Source organism: Onychomys torridus, chromosome 4 (assembly GCF_903995425.1).
Source record: "Onychomys torridus chromosome 4, mOncTor1.1, whole genome shotgun sequence".
Taxonomy (NCBI): Eukaryota; Metazoa; Chordata; class Mammalia; order Rodentia; family Cricetidae; genus Onychomys; species Onychomys torridus.
In genome coordinates this window covers 142,228,170-142,239,249 of record NC_050446.1, presented here as the reverse complement: position 1 = coordinate 142,239,249, position 11,080 = coordinate 142,228,170, and the positions used below count along the sequence as shown (strand labels likewise).

The following is an 11,080-nucleotide window of genomic DNA, read 5'->3' as shown; positions in this document are numbered from 1 at the left end:
GTCCTCCCCCTCCTGATCCAAAAGACAAAGGGATGCTGTGGACTCGGTGGGTGTGGCTCCACACTGTAGACCCGGGGTACAGGGCTGTTCCTGTGGGCTGCTCCTGAAGATCCGAGGCACTTCCGCTAGAGACTCAGCCTCCCCAGCTCGCTACTAACTTTGGTACCGCTTCGGACTCGAAGCTTCGCCTTGGGCCTTGTAGCACCATGAAGCTCCTGCTGTTGACCTTGGCCGCACTGCTGCTCTTGTCCCAGCTCACTCCAGGTAATGTAGATCTCCTCAGAGAAGGGGCCAGAGAGGGAGACCCTGGCCTTGTCAGTGAACACCCAGGGGCAAGGAGGACCCGCTGCCCAGGGCTGCGGAGATGTCACCATTCCCAGCGCCCTTGCCAGGTGCCGGAACTTAGGTACCAACAACAACATCCTGAGTATCTTATTCATCACCCACTCCATGCTCAGCTCTACCAAGCTGGGCCAGGGGCCAGTGTGGGGGCACAAGTAGCCAGAGAGGAGAAGGCAACAGCAGATGTCTTGCAAAATAGTCCCCGAGATGTTCTAAGCTTAGGAAAAGCCATGGCCACCTTAATGGGAATGAGAATCTCAAGTTTGTAGCGCCTCTCTCTGTACCATACTTGTGCTGGAGCTAGGATTATGGATGCAGATGGTGTGGCTCTCGGACACAGTTAAACTGCATTATACCCAAAGCCGTGACAAAGGGAAGTCAGGAAACTGGGTACATATGCGCAGGGCCCAGCTAGCCTGGGGTGACTGGAGTCCTGAGACGTGACTTGAAATTAGGCGGGGGAAGGAAGAGATGGAGACAGAAGAGTGTGCAGGATAAGCATAAGTGAGCATACCCAGGTGAGAGAGAACTTGCCACCTACGGGGACCTAGTCCAAAGCACAGGGGTGAGTGATGGGAGCCACGGGTGAGGAAGCAGCCTGAAGTTGCCTGGGATGCCAGGTGAAGGCCATGGGAGAGCTTAGCTGGAGGTCACCCCGTCCTTCCTACCCCACACACCAGCTACCAGCCCCCTCCACTCACCTGGCAGAACTTCTGTCCACCCCAGACTGCCGAACTTTCCCGAATCAGAACATACTATTTTTCTAAACAATCTGGCTTCAGTTCCCTCCTGTGGCCCTGAAACAGCCTCATCTAAGGGAGAAAGAAAAGCCAAGGCCCAAGTTGGCAAATGGCTCACCACAGTCTGACTCTGATCAGCCCTCAGCCCTCACCACTGTTCAGAGGTTCCTTCGCTCATTTCTCTAATGCTGTGACGACGTCCTGTGTGGAGTCATAGCAGGTGTGAAAACACTAACATTTGGGGCTGCCACTCAGTTGATGGAGTGCTTGCTTAGCACACAGAAAGCCTTTGATTCCCAGCACCACATAAACTGGATATGGTGGTGCAGAACTGTAATCCTAGGACCTGAGAGAAGCCGAAGGATCAGAGATTCAAGGGCTTCTTAGTAAATTTGAGGCTAGCCGGGGATAAATGAGGCCCTGTCTGAAGGAGGAGGGGTGGGCAGTTAGCTTCTCATTGTCCGTAATTCATCTGAACTTTCCCAGGAACCTCCATTCTGGAAGTGGTGGGGACCTTGCTTTCTCCTGGAGGACCCAAAGATGTTAAAACAATATCTGAAGCGTGGCGTGTAGAATGTTTAGGGCAGTGACACCCAGAAAGTGGGTTGCTATGGCTCAGGGGACCTGGTGGTGTGGATAGGCACCCTTGACGGCTCTCCTATCCACCTCTAAGGTGCTCGCCCCCGCCCCTGCTGCCTTCTGCACCGTGCTTGCTCTTTACAGCTCTCTCTACTCCTCACCTTTCCCTGTCCCCACCACACAGGAGAGTGTGGGGGCTTCCTGGAAGGATGTTCTGCTACAGGAGAGAGAGGGAGATGTTAAACTACTTCTCTCTGCTGTTCCTCACCCCCTCCCTGGGAGTTTGATGAGGTGCAAAAGCAAAGCTTTTCCCAAAAGACCTAGCAACTGCCAGAGGTGATGAGGGCTGCTTCAGAATCATCTTGGGTGTTTCTAGCGGATCTCTCTCCCTGCCGCGATACCTCTGCTCATCTCCCACTTCCCAAATGTCTCTTAGCCAGCAGGCCTCTGGCGGCAGAACAGTAGACAGTGTCCCTGGGATGCCAATGAGCCTCATCAGGCCCACGGGGCTAGTGGGGTTTCTCAGGCAGCCTGATGCCGCCACCGCCGCCGCCGCTGCTGCAAGTGAATTTAAACTCCTAGGTCACCAGGAAGTTCTTAGAAGAGTTTCTCTTCCACTTCCTGTTGTGAGTTGTGCTGGTAAGAGGCCTTGAGCGGAAGTCATCAATACCTCGGTCACCCTCAGCCTTCATCTCCTGTAGCTCACAGGGAGGTGGCTTTGAGTAAACAACCCAGGCTTTACCCAGTCCTGGACTTTCCTTGGTAAATTCTTGTTCTTGAAATTATGGTCTGGCTACGACCTGAAACAACTCTTACTCATTCAAGCTGACGCTGTCATCCTAACTGTTGTTTATCAGGGCCCCACAGGACAGAAAACTCTACTCCGTTCTGTTTTTTAACAGTCAAAGGGTCTCATGATGAAAGGAGGCTGAAACGTACATCACTTAAAAATGTTTAAAACAGAGTCAAGGAGATGACTCTTTGGGTCAAGGCACTTGCTGCCAACCTGAGTTTAAGTGCCAAGACCCTCATGACAGGAGAAGACTGGCTCCGGCAAGTTGTCCTTGGCATGTGTGAGCAATAAATACACAAACAAATGTAATTTTAAAATGCTTATGGGCTAAAAGGGATGCTTCTGTGGGTAGGAACACTTCCTGTGCAAGCAAGAGGACTGAGTTTGAATCCCCAGCTCTCACTAAAGAGTCAGACAGGGCTGCACATAACCCCAGTGTTAGGAGGTGGAGACAGATCCAGGAACTCACTAGCCAGCCAGACTAGCCAAATGGTGAATTTCCAACTCAGTGAGACCCCCATCTCAATGTAACAAGGTGGAGAGTGATAGAGGAGAACACCCCATGTCCTTCTCTAGGCTCTGTGTTCATCACACACACACACACACACACACACACACACACACACACACACACACAGGTTCATCTTGACATGCTTGAACTAAAGATTGAGATCTCATGGCAGCTCACAGCCTTCTGCAACTCCAGTTCCCAAGAATCAACATCTCTTCTGGTCTCTGTAGTCACTGTGCACATGCGGTACTCAGACATACATGCAGACAATAACACTCACACACATAAAATAAAAATAAATCTTTAAAAATGAGATCTCATTTTTAATGAGATTTTTCCTTTTCTTTGTTGTAAAATGAGGCAGACTCATGCATACAGAAAACAAATATGCTGCTTAGCAAATGTTGCCAAGTACAGGCCCTTGTTGTACCACACAGCTCAGTCAGCTGAGACCCAAACACTTCCCCCACACTCCCACTTCCTTCCCTAAGTGTCCTCAGTTCATTTCTTCATGAAACACTCATTGCCAAGGTTACATCCCTAGACACCCTTTTGTTTGTTCTTACTTTTGAGACAGGATCTCACTGTGTAGCCCTGGCTGACAGACATCCTATTTTTAAAATACACCTTTTAATACCTCTCTGACCTTCATCCTGTCTTCTCAAGTCCTTTTGAAATAACTGGTCACCGACCTGTTTCCTCTGATGATGAGGATTTACTAATTACACACTCAGGGGAGAATTCACAGTATTCCTCTGACGTGTAGCCCTCAAACTCAGAGAGATCTACCTGCCTCTGCCTCCTGAGCGCTGCCACCACACCTAGCTACTCTTATTGAACTCAAATTGCCCCATCCTTGGTGAGGGGAGGCTTCTTGATTCATGAGCTTTAGTTTAAATATCCTAGTAACTGTGGTAGTCTCCCTGTGTGATGTCAATCTGTCTTTATGAAGACTCCCCACACAGCCCTACAATCTCACACGTTAGACATGTCACTCTGCTGCAAAGGACACTCATACCCAAGGGTCTGTGAGGTCGGCAACAGCTCACCCAATGAAGAACGTTCTCAATCTGTGGGCCATGACTTTTTCAGATCGGATATCAGATATTTACATTACAATTCACAGCAGTAGCAAAATTACAGCTATGAAGTAGTAATGAAATAATGTTATGGTTGGGGCATGAGCACAACATGAGGAACTGTATTAAAGGGTTGCAGTATTAGGGAGGAAGCCAGGTATGGTGACACCTTGTGGTCCCAGCACTTGGGAGGAGAAGCAGTTCAAGGTCAGCAGCCGCACCACCCTCCCCCCCAGGCCCCCTGCAAACCCGCAACCCCGGCAAAAACACAAAAAACCAGAGAGTGGGGGAAGAAGAGCGGCAGATCAAGAGTGGGAACTTTGTATAAAACTTCTCGTCTGCTCCTCACCCGGTGGAGATCAAAGCTGCTTTTCTGTACTGGGAAACCTAATTCCTTGGGTTAGGATGTTCCATCCTTGGGGCCAGAATTTTAGATACAAAATGTCAGTCACCAGGTTTCTCAGCATTTTGACCCTTTGTTCATGAACAAAGGGGTCTGGTGGGTTCACACTCGTGTAACAGGAGGTTGTAGACTGCTCTTGCCCAGTCCCTGCATCTTGAGAAGGCTCCGAGGTTGACAACAGACATCTGTATCTTCTTGGTCTGCCTTCGATGCTCACAGGCCAATTCACAGAGAGTACAGGAACCTTAAAACAGTGAGCATCCCGATTCCCTCAACCAGACTTTACATTTACACAGGCTGTCAACCCATGATGCATTGCTTTCATGTGCCTTTAACTATCTTATGGTAGTTGCCTTTGCTGCACTGGGAATTGTATCCCGGGCCTCATATGTACTCAACACTACTGTCCCTCTGAACGGCATCTCCAGCCCTTACCAATTACCTTTAATTACTACAAAATAATGGGTTTGTTCTGACATCTTTGCAGGTGTGTATCATTGTACTTTGCTTGTACCCACCCACTGTGTGGACACTTCCTGAGATGATGTAAACAAATGTCTACTCATTCCAAATAGAGCAGTAGCAAGACACCAAAGTTATTCCACCAAAGCCTAGCTTAGGGGACCAAGCTGTTTACTGGGCTTACATTATAGGAGCATGAGCGAGGGGTTACATACAGGAATATAGGTGACCCCAAAACAGGTGCACTGCATGGTGGGCTGGAGAGATACCTCAGCGGTTAAGAGCGCTTCCTGCTCTTCCAAAGGACCTGGGTTGGAGTCCCAGCACCCACACGGTGGCTCTCAATCCTTTATTACTCCAGTTCCAGGGAATCCTGTGCCCTCTTCTGGCCTCCTTGGGTACTGCACACATGTGGTTCACATACATACATGCAGGCAAAACTTTCATACACAAGGAATAAAAATAAATAAATTATATATATATACGGTAATGGCATAGATTTCCAGTGACAACCACTTACACACACCTGATTTTCCAGTGGTCAGTTCCTGGGAAGGCCTGAACCTCAGTCTGTTTATGCTGCCTGATAAATAGAATACTATGATGCCAGGCCTGTCACATGCTGGTCCTTGCTGAAGACCATGGGTCCATGACCTGAAAAAGAGATCCAGAAACATTTCCTGGAAAATACGTAAGAGGAGAGTGGAGAGGTTCAGGGCATAGCTCTCTTCAGCTACGACACCACTAGAACAGTGAACCCCAAAGACTCTAACTTCCTCAGTCACCTCTGGGCAGAAGCCCTAGGGCCACCACTGGAGCTTGCCTCCCCAGAAGAGATTCCGTGACACCACACCCAAACCCTTCCATTCTTTTCTTCATCCTTATTGATTGCCTCCCTGGAAGAGATCCCACGCCATTCTGACTGCTTATCTCAGAAAGCATGGAGATACCTAGGCGGTCATTGAATCTTTTCTATGAAATTGTAACATCAACACAGGAAAGGGAGAAAGAAGGTGTCTTTGTTGACCCAGTTCAGTCAAACTAGAAATAAATCTATTTTTCTTAAGGGAGAAAATATAGTAATGGCTGCTATTCTCCGAGAACAGCATGCCACAGCACACACACAGCCTCATACTCCCACACCCCCCTCCTGCCCTCTCTGGTCCCCACCTGCTTCTGCTGGTCTTCTTCCTACTCCCCACAACCCCCTTCCACTTCCGTGCTAGATGTATGGACCACGGCAGGTGTGGGCATCAGAGGATAACTTTTGGGAGTCATATCAGGAAACTAAGGTTTCTGGCTACTTGTGATTTTGTCAACTTGAGATTCTCCGGATGCCATTTCTTCCCACACTCTTCTTGTCTCTGTCTCTCCCTCTTATCCCTTTGGTTTCCACTGCTGATATGTTGGTCTGCTATTATCATTCCATGGTGGGCGAGGCTTTATTCTTTCTCTGTACTTCATTTTGAGTAGTTTCTGTTTTGTGTCTCCAAGTTCACTTACCTTTTTAAAAAGGCTTTTTCAATTTTACGTATTTATTTATTTAGTCTTGTATAGCCCAGGGCTGCCTTGGAACTTACTATATAGCTGAGACTTGCCTCCTCATCTTCCAGTCTCCACCTCCTGGGTGCTGGAATGATACCTGTGTTCTGCACCGACTGGCTGAGTTTCTGTATTTATTTTTACCACATGTGTATTTTACCTGCGTGTATGTCTGTGCACCATATGTATATTTGGTGTTTGCAAAGACCTGAGGAGGCTGTTGGATCCCCTGGAATTGAAGTTACAGTTTGTTGTGAGCTGCCATGTGGGTGCTGGGAACTGAACCTGGGTCCTCTGACAGAGCAAGACGTGCTCTTAACCTCTGAGCCATCCTTCTGGCCCCCAAAACGCTACAGGCTTTACAAAGCCTTTCTGTTCTGGCAGGTGAGCACACAGACATTCCCAGTTGTGAGGACAGGTCTGCCCAGCTCTCTTCAGTGATTCTTTCCAAGACTTTGGCAGTTTCCTCGTACATGTGTTCAGATGAGCATTCAAAGACAAGAGGGGAGACCTCTGGAGACCTGCCCAGTGTAGGCACATGTTGTTTTCGCTCTTCTTTTCTCGATCCTCTCAGCCCCATCTGAAGTTTTTAATGCTGATTAAAATAGCTGCTGTTAGTTTTTAATTGTTTTTTATTAATTTTTTAGCTGGCCTACAAAGTAACAGGTCTCACTGTGGCACCTTCACGCATATGTATCATATTTGTGTCTCTCCTCCCGCTTTATGCCCTGTTTTCTCCTCTGCCCTCCAGCTGCTCCTCTTCCTCCCCCCAGAGTCCTTCCTTCACTTTTGTGTCTGTGTATTCCATGACTCTCTCCTGTCCCCGTTCCCATCTCTAGACATCTTCTCCTTTCACAGTCCCCTTTTACCTTCATAGCTTGTATACACTTAGTACTTTCATGGCATGTATATCTGTATGTATACATTTAAGTCTAGATTCCATACATGAAAGAGGCAATGAGTCCATATATCATAATAATCTCCAGCTCCATCCATTTTCCTGAACGTCATGACATCATTCTTCTTACCACTGAATATAATCCGCTGTGCATATGGACCTCATTGGCTTTACTCATCTGTTGGTGGACACCTAGACTTGCTCCCTGTCTTGGTTATAGTGAATGTGCAGCAATATACACAGATATGCAAGCATCTCTGATAGCACAGTCTGCTGTAAAGGCCCCGAGTACATTCAGGGACAGTACATCTGGGTACTGTGGTCGTTCCTGTTTCAGCCTGCTGAGGAGCCTCTTAGTGATTTCCATGACAGCTGCACAGGTTTGCATTCCCACCAGCAGTGCACAGGGTTCCTTCTGCCTCACATCCTTGCAAGTGTTTGCTGTTATTCCTTTTCCTTGGTGAGAGATGGGCATGTGGGAACACCCAGAGAGGACAAGGCGAATGCTGAGGGTGTAGAAGCTGGGATGCTATGTCTCCTCTCCAAAGGCTTCCCTTTCCCTTCTCCATGTCTGGAACTCATTCAGACTTGTCGAGAGGAAACCTGTGGTTCAAATAGAGCTTAAAGACTTCATTCATCTAAGGGACACAGGCATCCATAAACCAAGCAGAGGTGCCACTCCATAGAGAAGCGCTGACACCCTGCACAGCCTCTGGTTGGAATTCCTCTCTGTTCCCTTCCTTCCAGAGCAGTGGTTCAGTGCCGCCGCATCCTCTTGGGAGCATCAGGACTGTTGCTCCTCTCTTGGTGTGGTGTTTCTTTCTTGGTTTGGAGTTTTTTAGACAGAGTTTCAATTAACCCAGGCTGACTGCAGCAGTCCTTTAAAAGCAGATTTTCAAAGATCCATCATTTGTCATTTAGTCTAGATTCACAGTCAAAGAAAGGTAGAAAAAAAAGGGGGTCGGGGGAAGTAACCGAAGTGGGAAGGTCAAAGGGGAAGCAGAGAGCTTCTCCCACCTGTGCCGGCTCCTCCGGCTGGAGCTACCTTCCTCTTAGGGTGACACGACCTCCTTTCTCTCTTCCTGGTACCAGGTGAGGCTCAGAAATGCTGGAACCTCCATGGCAAGTGCCGTCACCGATGCTCCAGGAAGGAGAGTGTCTACGTCTACTGCACCAACGGGAAGATGTGCTGCGTGAAGCCCAAATACCAACCGAAGCCAAAGCCCTGGATATTTTAAGTGCCCGGAAGCCTGAAGCCTGCAGGATGCAGCTGGCAAAGTTGTCTTGGGTTGAGCTCCTGGATTCTTGAGCTCAGTCAATAAACGCACCTGGCTGACCCCTGTGTGGCCTGCTCATCTACACTAGCAATTTTCAGGTGTGGGAAGTCAAAACTATAATAATCACCATCATAGTAACAATGTGACATCTCTGTCTCTCATGGGTGAATTAGTGGTATTTTCTCAAACCCAGGAGGCATAGGATGAAATAGCAGTTGGGCAGCTAACAGGAATGTGCCTACATACATTTGTGTTTCTAAAATTGTTTAGGTAGAAGGCTTAAGGCATAATCATTTTCAAAGGTTGATTTAATCAGTTCTCAATAATCCCACTGCCTTCATACAAATGATCTTATTTTAATTATCTTGATATTAATAGCCTCTGTGACCTCAAAAAACATTATTTTTAAATCCTGAGCCCTTCCTTGGATAAGACATAAGTATACTCTATTGCCTTGATTTGCAGAAGTATATTACTAAGCATATTCAACTGCCTAATAGAAGAAACTATGCCAGTCCCAAGGGGAAGATATGTCTATACAGTACTTTAAATGCTCTCTTAGTTAGACTTCCTGTTGCTGTGATGAAACACCATGACCAAAGAGCAAGCCGGAGAGGAAAGGGTGTATTCTGTTTATACTTCCATATCACAGTTCCTCATCAAAGAAGTCAGGACAGGAACTCAGCAGGGAAGAGACCTGGAGGGAGGAAGTGATGCAGAGGCCATGGAGGGGTGCTGCTTACTGGCTTGCTCAGCCTGCTTTCTTATAGGGCCCAAGGAAAACAGTGGAAGTCCGGGGATAGCACCACCGACGATGGACCCAAGATCATTGTGGGAAAGGGCCACAGGACATGAATGGGGGAGCTGTGATTCACTAGGGGTTGCCACATATTGATACATCATCCTCAAAAGGAACCCCAAAGACAAACTTGTAGCTAGAGTTTCCTGCCTGGCCCAGTCAGGACAAATCTCTCTTACCCGCCAGTCCCACAGTTGCTCAGACCCAACCAAGAAAGCACACAAAAACTTATATTGCTTACAAACTGTATGGCCATGGCAGGCTGCTTGTTATCTACCTTTTCTATCTTAAATTAACCCATTTCTGCCTATCTATACTTTGCCACATGCCTTGTGGCTTACCAGTGTCTTTACATGTTGCTTCTCATGGCGGCGGCTGGTGGTGTCTCTCTCCAGCCTTCTACTTCCCAGAATTCTCTTCTCTCTTGTCCCGCCTATACTTCCTGCCTGGCCACTGGCCAATCAGAACTTTATTTACACAGAGCGATATCCACAGCACTTCCCCTTTTCTTTTTTTTAAAGGAAGGTTTTAACTTTTACATAGTACAATTACATATAACAAAACAATTATCAAGCAAGAATTACAGTTACAACATTAAAGAAGATATCCTATCTATCTTATATTTGTGAGTCTAAGGTTTTATATCTAACTTATCTTTTATCATAACTGAGGAAATTATAACTATCTAGCCTTCAACCACATCAAAGACCTCAGAAGGATATAATAGTACCTGAGAACCGGGAGAAGGATGCAAGCAACTTTCGGGAGTCTTGCAGGGTAGACAGAGACAGCTGGCAGCCTGAACAGTCACCTAATGTTCCTTTGTAATGTTGGGGCATTTGTCTTTAGCCCACAGGGCTAGAGTCTCTCGGTCACTTCTCTCAGTGTCCTGTAGAATGTCTGGCAGTTTCCTCTGTGAAGCAGGAACCTGAAGGACCATTTTGTCAAGCAAAGTTTAGTGGTCACCTTTCTATGGGTCCTGCATGTCCAGTCGATCAAGCAGTCCAGGCAAGAACAGTTTCTTGCCCAAATGGCTATTTTTGCCAAGGTGAAGATAAGATATGAAGTGTCTTCAATGCCCATCCTCCTCTCTGAAGTAAAACGGTGCTGCCAGGAGCAGATATGTCTCACTGTCCAGAAAGTCTAAATTTTTAAAGTATTTTAAATGCCATATTCTGTAGGTCTTTGAAGTATTTGGAGATTACCTATGTCTGAAATATCTCTATGTATACCTAGAAGACTTAACTAACATGGATAAGAGTATGATTATCATAGATGACTAATTATTAATCTATTTTTAATTATCCATTACAATTTAAATGAGCTATACAAACATAATACCTTAAACACGAGTAGAAATATATACATAGTATAACAAAATTAACTTTAAGTTTGTATCAATAGACTAAAATCTATACCAATGTAAAACATTTTAAACAAGTTGTTGCTCTTTAGAAGTAAGTTCATTAATCTACCCTTTCATCCTATTATATCTATATCATATCCCCTTTCTTTTCTTTAGAAAGAGATCACATTTATAATCAACTTGCTTTAAAGAAAAATATTGGTTTTTCTCTGTCCCACACCAGAGGGCTCTTTTGATTTGGGACATAAGAATCTCTTAACCTTTTCTTTTAGCATTATGTCTGGGTTTA

At 46.5% G+C, this 11,080-nt stretch overlaps 1 protein-coding gene across 2 annotated transcripts; it reads left to right on the top strand.

The window, feature by feature from the left end:
- Positions 1 to 206: 206 nt before the first annotated feature.
- On the top strand, positions 207 to 8,587 carry Defb123 (defensin beta 123). 2 transcript variants are annotated; one of them, XM_036183363.1, is made up of 2 exons: positions 207 to 264; positions 8,442 to 8,587. In XM_036183363.1, the coding sequence occupies exons 1-2, from the start codon at positions 207 to 209 to the stop codon at positions 8,585 to 8,587; spliced, it is 204 nt and encodes a 67-aa protein (XP_036039256.1). The 2 variants fall into 2 exon arrangements, with proteins under 2 accessions (XP_036039256.1, XP_036039257.1); XM_036183364.1 differs by having other exon boundaries at positions 207 to 269; positions 8,447 to 8,587.
- Positions 8,588 to 11,080: the final 2,493 nt, after the last annotated feature.

What these genes read in the sequence shown, in the direction of transcription:
- Defb123 (XM_036183363.1), top strand. Translation starts at nt 207, where the DNA reads ATGAAGCTCCTGCTGTTGACCTTGGCCGCACTGCTGCTCTTGTCCCAG. An exon ending in CTTGTCCCAGCTCACTCCAG is followed by an intron (nt 265 to 8,441) that starts GTAATGTAGATC and finishes TCCTGGTACCAG; the next exon opens with GTGAGGCTCAGAAATGCTGG.